At 36.8% G+C, this 13256-nt stretch overlaps 1 protein-coding gene across 4 annotated transcripts in view; it reads left to right on the top strand.

Moving 5' to 3' along the window:
• Window positions 1-13256, top strand: part of USO1 (USO1 vesicle transport factor) — a 97044-nt gene that overhangs the window by 49068 nt on the left and 34720 nt on the right. For all 4 annotated transcript variants that reach the window (XM_042936180.1, XM_042936178.1, XM_042936177.1 and 1 more), the window contains exon 8: window positions 1975-2095. In XM_042936180.1, the coding sequence (XP_042792114.1) occupies window positions 1975-2095 (121 nt within the window). The remainder of the gene's footprint in view (window positions 1-1974; window positions 2096-13256) is intronic.

Raw genomic sequence — 13256 nt, 5'->3', positions numbered from 1 at the left:
ACAGCAATTGGAAAAATCTTTTAAAATTAAAGTCTAGAGCTAGGAGAGCATATCAATCTAATTCAGTCGCCATATTGACACTGAGAAGCCCAAGACTCATGGAAACCAAATGATTTGTTATTTGTTAATAATGTCTGTTCATCTGTGTATTAGTGGTACCTGGTCTGTGCCTTTCTCATCCTAAGTGCTAGCAAATAAATACCATTTGGATTGCTCTTAGCTTCATAACCGGTTAGTGGCAAAGCAGAGACAAAAGTGCTGTTGACTTCTAGTCCATATACACAGTGCTTTTAGCTTTGTATTTAACATTTTGCGTTATGTATGTCAACGCAGTATTATAAGGGCTGAAATTATGTAACTCATGGAAGGAACATTTTTAAATCTCTATTACTCTTTCAAGAATTGTCTTATTTAAATCTATACCCATCTACTTAGGAATTTGAAATGTCTTTCTTTCACTAAAATATTACTTTTTATTATCTTGAACTTGATGTTATTGTTGTAGTCTTCTCTTGGCCCTCAGTATAAATATGATGATTCCATAGAAACCTTTTTAAAATTTTTTTAACGTTTATTTATTTTTAAGAGACAGAGCATGAGTAGGGGAGAGGCAGAGAGAGAAAGAGACACAGAATCTGAAACAGGCTTCAGGCTCTGAGCTGTCAGCACAGAGCCTGATGCGGGGCTCAAACCCACGAACTGTGAGATCATGACCTGAGCTGAAGTCAGACACTTAACCAACTGAGCCACTCAGGCCCCTCCTCCCTGCCCCTTTTTTAAAAAATATTTTGGTTTTATGTAATCTCTAGACCCAACATGGGGCTCGAGCTTACAATTCCGAGATCAAGAGTCACATGCTCCACTGACTGAGCCAGTCAGGCACCCCATCATATAAACCATTTAATAGAAATCCTCTCTTCGTGGATCACTATTAATATCATTACCATTTATTTTCATTTTCAGATAGAATTTGTGTGTATGTGTATAACTGCATTAGCTTGGTCCTTAAATATAAGATTTCCTTTAATTCCCTACTCTTTTTTCCTGCTTTTAGCTTTATTCTTAGTTGTTATTTATTGATTTTTAAAATTTTTTCAATGTTTATTTATTTTTGAGCGGGGGATGGGGGTGGTGGTGGTGAGGAACAGAGAGAGGGAGACACAGAATCTGAAGCAGACTCCAGGCTCTGAGCTGTCAGCACAGAGCCTGATGCAGGGCTTGAACTCACAAACCGTGAGATCATGACCTGAGCCGAAGTCAGATGCTTAACTGACTGAGCCACCCAGGCACCCCGGTTTTTATTTGAAACAGATAAAATTCTCTGTTTATGTTGTTTTTCATTAATTTTACGATTAGGGATTAAGTTACATTTTTGTTGTAACATCTAGATTCTTGTTTATTAAAGTTTATTTTATTCTGAGAAAGAGAACCAGTGGGGGAGGGGCAGAGAGAGAGGAGGACAGAGGATCCAAAGCAGGCTTTGCACTGACAGCACAGAGCCTGATGCAGGGCTCCAATCACTAGTCGTGAGATGAAGACCTGGGCAGAAGTCAGATGCTTAACCAACTGGAGCCACTCAGGCGCCCCTGTAAATTTATATTCTTGAATTCACAATTTCATATCGTTACTATTGTGAAGCACATACAGAGATATCCCTGTGACATATAATCAAGCTCAGTTTTCTTATGCCACAATGAAAGCTAAGTAAAGATGGATGACTGTGTAAGAATTGTATATTTATATTGTGCAGTGAAAAGAATTGGGAATTGGTAGACATAGATTCCAGTCTAGGCTCGGTCTCTTTGAGATCTATAATCTTAGGGAGGTATCTTGCTCACCTCTGTCCTTGTTTTCCCTATCTATAAAGTGAAAGAGTTGGACTTGTGAAATTCCTGCACTTCTAAAATTCTGTGGTTTTTACATGTCTTAAAAAGATTGTTCTCTACTTAACATGTTATCTTTTTTCTCCATAAGGGTGTGTTACTACTACAGGCACTAACAAGAAGCAATGGAGCCATCCAGAAAATTGTTGCTTTTGAAAATGCTTTTGAGAGACTACTGGACATTATTACAGAGGAGGGGAACAGTGATGGAGGTATAGTATGAGGAGATTGATTTAAAGAGATTCCTTTTGTGCTCACAAAATTGTTAACTTCTAGGGAATGCAATTAGAGGGAAAAATGAGAACTCATACTTTATATTCTTTCTTTCATTATGGTTTGTTGAGTATGGATTTCTTCCTATTTCTATTTGATATTTGTTAGGCTTCTGGAATCTAGGTGATATCTTTCATCATTTCAAATTTCAGCTATCTCTCTCTTCAAATACTGCTTTATTTTCTCCTATCTTTCTAAACTCAGAATCAATTCTCTGTCATCTGATTTGGCTTTCACTTTATCTGTCTTACTTTCTCTTTTGTGTTTTCCATCTTTTTGTCTTTCCAATCTTTATTCTGTATTATTTCTTCTTTAAAAAAAATTTTTTTTAATGTCTATTTATTTTTGAAAGAGAGAGAAACAGAACACAAGTGGGGGAAGGGCAGAGAGAGAGGGAGACACAGAATCTGAAGCAGACTCCAGGCCCTGCACTGTCAGCATGAGCCCAACATGGGGCTTGAACCCCCAAACTGTGAGATCATGACCTGAGCTGAAGTCAGATGCTTAACCAACTGAGCCACCCAGGCGCCCCCCCCAGATTATTTCTTCTGACCTGTTTTCTGTTTCATCAATTCTCTCTTCACCTATATTTATTTATTTTTAAGTTTTTATTTAAATTCTAGTTAATGTACAGTTGAATATTAGTTTCAGGTGTACAGTTCAGTGATTCAAACACTTCCATACAACACCTGGTGCTTATCACAAGTGCACTCCTTCATCCCCATCACCTGTTTCACCCACTCCCTCCACCCACCTTCCTTCTGGTGACCAGTTTGTTCTCTATAGTTAAGAGTCCATTTCATGGTTTGCCTCTCTGTTTTTTTCCTGTGCTCATTTGTTTTGTTTCTTAAATTCCACAATTGAGTGTAGTCCTATGATATTTGTCTTTCTGTAACTTATTGCGGTTAGCATAATACTGTCTACCTCCATCCGCATTGTTGCAAATGGCAAGATTCCATTCTTTTTTGATGGCTTAGTAATACTCCATCGTGCACGTATATATGTGTGTGTATACACACACACACACACACACACATATATATACATACATGTATACATGCATACCATATCTCCTTTATCCATTCATCAGTTGATAGACACTTTGGCTGTTTCTGTAGTTTCACTGTTGTAGATGAAGCTGCTGTAAACTTTGGTGGGGGGGGTGTCCTTTTGAATTAGTATTCTTGTATTCTTTGGGTAAATACCTAGGAGTGCAGTTGCTGGGTTGTAAGATAGTTCTGTTTTTAACTTTTTTGAGGAACTTCCGTATTATTTTCCAGAGAGTCTGCACCACTATGCATTCCCACCAACAGTGTAGGAGGATTCCCCTTTCCCTGTATCCTCACCAACACCTATTGTTTCTTGTGTTGTTTTTAGCTATTCTGACAGGTGTGGGTTAATATCTCATTGTAGTTTTAATTTGTATTTCCTTGATGGTGAATGATGTTGAGCATCTTTTCATGTGTCTGTTAGCCATCTGTATGTCTTTGGAAAAATGCCTATTCCTGTCTTCTCTTTTTTTAATTGGATTATTCATTTTTTTGGGTATTGAGTTTTATAAGTTCTTTATTTTGGATACTGACCCCTTATCGGATATGTCATTTGCAAATATCTTCTCCCATTCAGTAGGTTGCCTTTTAGTTTTGTTGATTGTTTCTTTCACTATGCAGAAGCTTTTTATTTTGATGACAAAAGCAAAAATAAACAATTGGGACTTTTATCTTTACTTGTATTTAATCTGCTGTTAAACATGTCTATTGAGAGATTTTCCCTCCCATTTTTATTGAAACATAGTTACCTACAACACTGTTATCAGTTTAAGGTGTACAACATGATTTGACTTAACATACTGTGAAATAATAAGATTAGTTAATATCCATCCATTGAATTTTTTTAAGATTTTATTATTTTTTTTAAGTAATCTCTACACTCAACATGGGGCTCAAACTCAACTCCAAAAGCAATAGTCACATGCTTTTGCAACAGAACCAGCCAGGCTGTTGAATTTTTAATTTCTTTTTTCTAGAGGTTCTGTTTCGTTCTTTAGCAAACTTGCTGTGTAATTTTTTTTTATAATTTCCTTTTCTTTGCAGATATTTTCAACTTACCTTTTATTTCTTTGAATGTAGGAAACCATTATTTTATAGTCTCTGTCTGATAATCCCAATATTTTTAAGTCTTTGTGGATTTGGAACTTTTGCTCTGTTTTGCTTTGGTTCTTATGCATTGTATAATATTTACTGGGTCCATGATTATCTTTGATTATGTGTTGTGTTTTACTTAACAGAATTAATTCATAATAATTTGAAGCCTAGGATGGAGGTAATTTCTTTCAGAGAAAACATGCTTATTTCTGCCAGGCCCTGGGAGTGCAATTTATCTGGGATCACCTTAATCGAGGTTTAAGGTCTGAGAGTTCCTAGACCACTCAGGCAATTCAAACCCAGGATACAAGATCTATCTTGACTAGTTAACTTTTGGTTGTTCTCACCCTGAGGATATAGCCATTTAAAGTCTCACCTTATTAGTGGAGAGTTTTATATTAGATTTCTTTCCCACTTTGTATATGCTCTTCGCTTTGATTTATTTTCCCTCTGCCCTGTAAGTTTGTCACAATGAAAGTTTTATATTTTCTAAGGTCGAGAAATGTACTCCCAGTCAAAAGGTATTTATACTTGCTTACCTCACTAAGATATTCATTTTCTTATCAATGTTAGCCTGCTAAACTGTAAACTCTTCATTGCTCCTGAGGCTTTTTTTGTTTTTAATTCAGCATTTTTAGTTGTTTTTAAGGAGAGGTTGATCCAAAAACCTAGCACTAGGGTTGGAGGAGAAAATTAGTTTATTTGCATTGACTGGACTGGGATTAGCAAGTAGAGTGGTAGTGTAGTTGACAGTTGGCTATATTACCCTGGAGGGGAGGGCCAGCCTGGATATAAAGATTTGAGTGTCTAGGGGCACCTGGGGGGCCCAGCTGGTTGAGTGTCCAACTTCTCATGGTTCATGGGTTCAAGCCCCACATTGGGCTCTGTGCTGACAGCCCAGAGCCTGGAGCCTGCTTCGGATTCTGTGTCTCCCTCTCTCTCTACCTCTCCCCTGCTCATACCCTGACTCTCTCTGTCTCTCAAAAATAAAAAACGTTAAAAAATTTAAAAAAGATTTGAGTGTCTAGAACATGAATGATAGATGAAGCAAAGATAAATGAGATAAAAGATGAGATGAGTCAGTCAGGGTAAGGAGTGAGAAGGGAAGTGCTAAACCAAAACCTAAGTTATACTAATAGTGAAGGGATGGCAGAGGAACAGGTATTGGCAAAAGAGACTGAGAAGAAACAGGCTGAGAAACAAGAGGAAACCCGCTGTAGAGAGGGTCTAGGGAGTGGGTAGCATTGTTAGAAGCTGCTGGGTTGTCAAACAAGATAAGGGCAGAAATGTACCTTTGAGATGTAGAACATGGACATCATTGATGACCTTGGGGAGAGCAGCTGTGTATAGTGGTTGCCTCAGAATCCATATTGCAGTGTCAGAATTAGAATTAGAATTAGATGTGGGAAGATAGAATAGTAGAGAAAACTCATGTAAAGAATTTGGAGAAGTCAGGGGAGAGAGGTGAAAAGGAATTGGAGGTTGACAAGGAATGTTTTTTATCCTCTTAAATTTTTTCTTGACATATGAAATATTTCAAAAATACAGGAAACAGTAAGAGATAGTGTAACAAACACTTGTACACATGTCATCCAATTCTATTAAATGTTTACATTTTGCTATACATGCTTTAGGTAATTTTTTTAAAGAAATAAAACACAAGAGATAGTTAAGTCCTTTGTATAACCATTATTACTCTGCCTTCCTTCTCTAAGATAACAGTATTCTGATTTTGTTTTTCCATCCAGTGTGTTTTTATACTTTTAACATGTGTTTGTGTGAGTCTATACACATGCACATCGTATGTTAATATATAGCATTATTTTGCATGTTCTCAAACTAGATAAAAAGTATCCTTCTGAGTATAATTTTACAACTGGCTGCTTTTATCCAACATGTTTTGAGATTTATCCATGTTGATACATGTTACTCTAGTTTATTCATTTTAAGTGCTATATATTATTCAGTAGTATAAATATTCTGTGATCTATTTTTTTAATTGAGTTGACAGATTGTATCTATCTTTGCTAATATAAACTGTTGTCACGAATGGTCTTTTGTGTCTACTTATGTATGGATTCACATTCTTGTCAATCCTTGCTTGCCAGTTTGATAGGTGTGAGATGGTATCTCACTCAGATTTTCACTTTTCATTTTGTAAACTAATGAGATTAAGCATATTTTCATGGTGTATTCACCATCCATTTTTGTTGATTTGTCTTTTACCCATCTCAATTACCTGCTTACCCATGTTAGTGTAAGATCATTTTTCCTTTTCCAGTTGATTACTGAGAGTTCTTTATGTATTCTGGATACTAGTCCTTTGTTAATTATACATGTTTCAGTTATCTTCTTCTAGTCTATTTATACTATTTCTATTAAAGTTTAAATTTTTACTCACATATATTGGCTTTTTTAAAAAATGTTATTTTGGTAACCATGAGCCAGGTACTTTACATATGTTAGCTTATTTAATCTTTTTCTTTAATGTTTCTGAGAGAGAGAGAGAGAGAGAGAGAGAGAGAGAGAGAGAGAGAACACAAGTAGGGGAGGAGCAGAGAAAGAGAGAGACACACAGAATCCAAAGCAGACTCCAGGCTCTGAGCTGTCAGCACAGAGCCCCACATGGGGCTCATGCCCACAAACTGTGAGTTCATGACCTGAACCAAAGTTGGATGCTCAACCAGCTGAGCCAACCAGGCACCCCTAGCTTATTTAATCTTATACCACTTTGTGATGTATTATTATCATCTCTGATTTGTAGTTGAGGAAATGAAGTCTCTCACATATGGAGTCAGAATTTGATTCCACATAGGTCTGACCCCAAAGCAAGTGATCTGTGTCTTCTTATTATCTGATCAGAATTTAATAAAACCTATTTGAATAACATTTATGAGAAGCCACCAAGGTTCATCTGATTTACTTTCTGGATCTAGGATTACTTTCTCCTCTTTTTTATGTAATCTATAACTTGCCTACATTTGATCCCTTTTAGTTGTCCAAAATGTAAGTAACACATTTAAACTAGAGTGCCCTGTTATAATAAATAAATAAATAAATAAATAAAAATATAAATATATAAATATATATAAATAAGTAAATTTATATATAAATAAATATTTATTTATTTATTTATTTTTGAGAGAGAGAGGGAGAGAGGCAGAGAGAGATGGAAAGAGAGAATCCCAAGCAGGTTCCACACCCAGTGCACAGCCCGACATGGGGCTTAGTCTCACAAACCATGAGATTATGATCTGAGCCAAAATCAAGAGTTGGACGCTTTACCAACTGAACCGCCCAGGTGCCCCATATAGGCTTTTAAAAATAGTTTATGCTTTTGTGTCTTGTTTAAAATTTTTCTCTCTACCTCAAGGTTGTAAAGAGCATTTTCAACATTTTCTTCTACTAAAGGCTTTGCAATTTTATCTTTTGCATTTAATTAATATGGATTTTGCATTTGAAAGATGGTATGAGATTTGTAATCAAATACCTATATGTGTGAAGGTCTGCTTCTGAGTTCTCTGTTCTGTTCCATTTGTCTTTTTGTCTCACTCTATACTAAAACCACACTTTCTTAATTACTAAACCTCATAATAATCTCTTATCTATTAGAATATAGGAAAAACCTTTTATTTTGGCTCTCCTAAGCTTCCCAGATCCAATCCCAGTGTTAGATACCAGCAGAGTATTTGAGAATTCAACTCAATTCTGACACTGTCTACCCAGAGATAGTATCAGATTCTACCCAGAGATAGCATCGGATTCCATAGGTTTAGGCTTTAGTCCTACAAGGCTGCCCTCCACATCTCCCTTCAGATGCCAATCATAAGCCTTAGGCTGTTTTCCTGTGCTTCCGACCCACCTCACAGAATGCAGGGAAACACTTATGTTTACTGGTTTATTTTATCTTATTTTTTTTTTATGTTTACTGGTTTGTTAAAGGATATAAATCAACAACCATATGAAGAAATATATAGAGGGAGGTCCCAAAGAAAGGAGCTTCTGTTCTTACAAAGCTTGGAGCCCAGCTCAGTGACGCATAGAAGCAATTTGTTTTCCCAAGTGTGGAGGCTCTCTGAAAAGAAGTGAAAAAACTGTGCTCTCGGATTTTTATGGAGTCTTCATTACGAATTCATAATTGACTAAGTCATTGGCCATTAGCTGATTCAACCTCCAGCCTCTCTCCCTTCCCTGGAGGTGGGGGAGTTGCCAGAGGGGGGTAGTGTACTGAAAATTCCAACCCTCTAGTCACATGGTTGTTCTTCCTGGCAACTAGTCCCTACCCTTGGGTGACATCCTCAAATCACCTTCATTAATAGCAAGATACCCATTTCACCTTTATGACCCTGAGGAGGTTTCAGGAACTGTGGCTGAAGACCAGATATATCTGAGAAATATATTTTGGTCATCTGAATGAATTCTGAATTCTCAGAATTAGCACGCCTTTTCCTTTTGTTCTTTTATTTGAATGAAACTTGTTTGCTAGTCCAGATCTATGAAAATCCCTGTTGGAAATTTTTTCCCCTAAAGTAATCTCTATACCCAGTGTGGGGGTTGAACTCACAACCCCAAGATCAAGAGTCACATGCTCTACCAACTGAGCCATTCAGGTGCCCTCTGTCAGGCACTTCCAATTTTGATTGGAAGTATATTGGACTTAGAGATTAAGGAGAATTTTCATCTCTACTGAATTGACTTTTCCCATTCATGAACCCAGGTCTATCTCTTAATTTGTAAAGATCTTCTTTTATGTCTTTGAGTCATGTTTTATAATTTTGAGCAAAAGGATGTTACACCTTTTCTTTTTTTGTTTTTTTAGATTCATTTCTAGGCATCTTACTTACAGTTTTTCTTAACCATATGCATGGGATGTTTTTCTACTACATTCTCAAACTGATCACTACTTGATTTTTCTTTGTTGATCTTGTGTCTAACCACCTTATTAAGCCAGTAGTTGTAATTGGGCTTTCTGTGCAGATGATCCTATTTTCTACTAATAACACTAATTGTTTTTCTTCCTTTTCAGTTCTTGCACTACCTTTCTTTTTTGTCTTGCACTAGTTAGAATCTTTAGTACAGTTGAATGTTGCTGACTTTAATGAGAATGCTGATGTCTCACCATTAAGTTTGACTTTTGCTAAGAGTTTTTTTAATCATGAATGAATCTTAAACTGTAGTGAATTTTTTTTATATCTATGGAGATTATCATATTATTCTTCTTTAATCTATGAGGGTGTTTTCTTGAAAAAGAGAGGCTACAACCAACATAAGCAAGTAGAAAAGAGGGAGGATACAGGAGAGAGGGAGGATGATCAGTGGTACACAATACCAAAAAAAAAGAAGAAGAAGAAGAAGGAATGGAATCCAGAGCAAGGGCAGGAATTGGCTTTTAAGATAGGAGAAGTACATCTTCCATCATAATGGGGAAGGCACAGGTGGAGATATAGCTCCTTTTTCAGACTTGAAGAAGTAAAGATGGGGAGGGGGGTAGGGTGTTGAGTTGAAGACAGAGTAATATGCTAAGAGTGAAAGAGGAGGACACAGTTGAGAATTATGGAGAAGGTTAAAAAGTCTTTTGGAAAATAGAGGAGAGCTAGTTGACTGTTGAAATTAGGAAGATTTCCAGTCAGGGATAAAGGTGCCATTAAGGATTTTCACTGGGATTTTCTAGCACTGCAGACTGCTTGATTATGTGATTGCATCCCCCCACTCCCTTCCAGTACTCAGCTGCCAAGCTGCAAGATAGAGAAAAAGCCAAGCAGTTAGTTTTTCACAGGGTTGTGTCTTTTCCAGGAAGGTACCATGAAAAGATAGTAAGGCAAGAGAACTTAGTATATTACCTATAGAGTGTAAGAAAGGAAGATCTATATAATCTAAGCTAGATAGGGAAGGAAGTAAAGATGGGGTTTCTAAAATGGGAGTTTCAAAAACTTATTGATGGGTTGAAAGTCTCAGGGAAGTCATAGAACAGATATGTTGAGAATATTGAGCTGGAAAGATGGGAGGTTTTAGTAATGGAATGAGAATTCTCTCTGAAGATGAGGACAAGGAACTTAGAAGTCCAGGTATTAGATGGATTGTCTTTGGAATCAAGAGTGACAGCAGTAAGTAGAGAAAGAAGATTTGGAGCAAGATGCTGGCGATGTTTTCAGTGAACAAAGAGTAGTGACCACGTTTTTTTACTTAAATGCAATTAGGAATGGTAAGAGATGGATGGTATAGGCAGGTGGCCTGATCCTCAAAGGAACGGGAGATTTTGTGAGAGGGTAGAGGAACTTTGGTCTCTGGAAAGTACACTGGGCCAGTAGGATCACAGAATCCATATCCTGACTCTGAGGTACATGGGATTGAGAGCATGATCTGCTTTCACTTCAGAATGTTACAAGGTAAGGTAGCTTCTTTAAAGAAAAAAAGCATTTCATGAAGTGATTGAGGGTTTTGTTAACTAATATTTGGGAGTTGGAGGTAACATATAAAAGAGTTTGAAAGGAGATTAAGTAGAGGAAAAAAAAGTATTTTAAAATGAGAACATAAAAGAGCATAGGTGATTAGCAAGGTGCATATTTTCAGAGATGACCAAGGAAAACAGGGATTTTAAGGCAACATAGAATTAGCTTGTCTTTAGGATTGCTAAGATAAGTCCCAGTGGCTCCTTGTAACTGATGGTGGCCTTCACACAGTGGAGGGAAGGCTGCCAGTTATAGTGAGGGCTTTGACATTCTGTTTCCTCCAGAGCGTTCAGATGCTTCTGGTGGCAGATCTTATTTAATGGAGATATATGGTCCTTCGTAAGGGATATAGTGGTTCCTCTTCAGGAGGTGAGGATCCACATGGTTCAGCAGTATGAGATGAGGAAGCCTCTAATTTGGAGAGATCAGGATTGGTTAAATCAGAGATTTTTTTTTTTTTTTTAATTTTTTTTTTTTAACGTTTATTTATTTTTGAGACAGAGAGAGACAGAGCATGAACAGGGGAGGGGCAGAGAGAGAGGGAGACAGAGAATCCGAAACAGGCTCCAGGCTCTGAGCTGTCAGCACAGAGCCCGACGCGGGGCTCGAACTCACAGACCGCGAGATCATGACCTGAGCCGAAGTCGGACACTTAACCGACCGAGCCACCCAGGCGCCCCTAAATCAGAGATTTTTAAAAGGACTTAAAATATGCACGTTAAAGATTTTATTTCAAGTTCAATGTAATACATTTTTTTCTAACGTGCATTGCTATACTGATCTTTTGAGTTAGGGCCAAAACCTTTTCTTTGAATATGGGTCCACTCATTGGAGTTTTTCCATCTTTCTGCATGTTTCATATATCATATCTATAATACATCATGTAGGATTTGCTTTTTTATTTCTTTACAGTGGAATGCAAGATCTTTCTGGGTTTTTACAGTTACTTTTCTTGTTTTTTAGACTTGTATTGCCCATATATAACAACAGCTGTTCTTAATGACTTGCTTTCATTAAGTTTTGCCAAAGACTTAAACTTAGTTTTTATAAAAATAGCTGTGTTATTATATAGTCCCCTCGTATGTATAGGGAATACATTCCAGGACGCCCAGTGGATGCCTGAAACCGCAGATAGTGCCAAATCCTATGTATATTATGTTTTCTGCTGTGCATACATACCTATGATAATGTTTAATTTATAAATCAGGTACAATAAGAGATCAACAACAACTAATAATAAAATAGGACAATTGTAACAATATGCTGTAATTAAAGTTACGTGAATAATAGTTAATAACTAGTGCAAATAGCATGGTGGATTTGTAAATTACGAAAGTAATTTACTTTTAGATACAATACCAAAGGCATGATCCATGAAAGAGAAAATTGATAAGTGGGGCTTCATTAATGTTGAAAATTTCTCTACAAGACACTGTTAAGAGAATGAAAAGAATAAACCAAAGGCTGGAAGAAAATATTGGCATATTATATCTCAGAAGGAAGTTGTATCCCAAATACTCAAAGGACTCTTAAAATTCAACAATAAACAATGGGAAAAAATAACACCAAAGAAGATATATAGATGGCAGATAGCATATGAAAAGATGCTCAACATCATATGTCATTAGGGAAATGCAAACTAAAACAGGGACTACAGATGCTTTCATTCGTTGCTGGTGGGATGCAAAATGACACTTTGGAAGGCAGTTTGGCACTTTGTTACCAGACTAAACATACTCTTACCATATGAGCCAACAATCACACTCCTTGGTATTTCTCCAAATGAGTGGAAAAATTATATCCATACAAAATCTTGCCCTCGAATGTTTATAGTGGCTCTATTTATAATTGTTAAAACTTAAAAGCAATCAAAATGTCCTTCAGTAGGTGTATGGGTAAACTGTGGTACATCCAGACGATCCAATATTATTCAACAATAAAACAGCATCAAGCCATGAAAAGACATGGAGGAACCTTAAATGCGTATTGCTCAGTGAAATAAGCCAGCCTGAAAGACTATATACTCTGTGATTCCAACTGTATAATATCTGGAAAAGACAAAACTATATACACACAGCAAAAAGATGAATGATTGCCAGGCATTTGGGGTGGGAGAAAAGAGAAATGAGTAGGTGTAACAGAGGATTTTAGAGCAGTGAAGTTATCCTATCCTGTAATGGTAGATAAATGATATTATATGTGTGTCAAAACTAATATGCTAAACCCCACACAACACAGAGTAAACCCTAATGTAAACCATGGACTTTAATAATGTATCAGTTTTCATTCATCAGTCTAACAAATGTACCACACTAATGCTAGCTACTAATAAAAGGGGAAACGGAGGGAGAGAGTATATGGGGATTCCTTTTATTTGTTGCTCATTTTTTCTGTAAACCTAAAGCTGCTCTAAGATATAAAGTGGGTTTTTTTTAAGTTTTTAATTTTATTCTGAGAGAGAAAGAATCCCAAGCAGACTCCATGCTGTCAGCACAGAGCCCAATGCA

This window comes from Panthera leo, chromosome B1 (assembly GCF_018350215.1).
Source record: "Panthera leo isolate Ple1 chromosome B1, P.leo_Ple1_pat1.1, whole genome shotgun sequence".
NCBI lineage: Eukaryota > Metazoa > Chordata > Mammalia > Carnivora > Felidae > Panthera > Panthera leo.
Note: the sequence above shows the minus strand (reverse complement) of the source record. Positions and strands in the feature narration are given on the sequence as shown.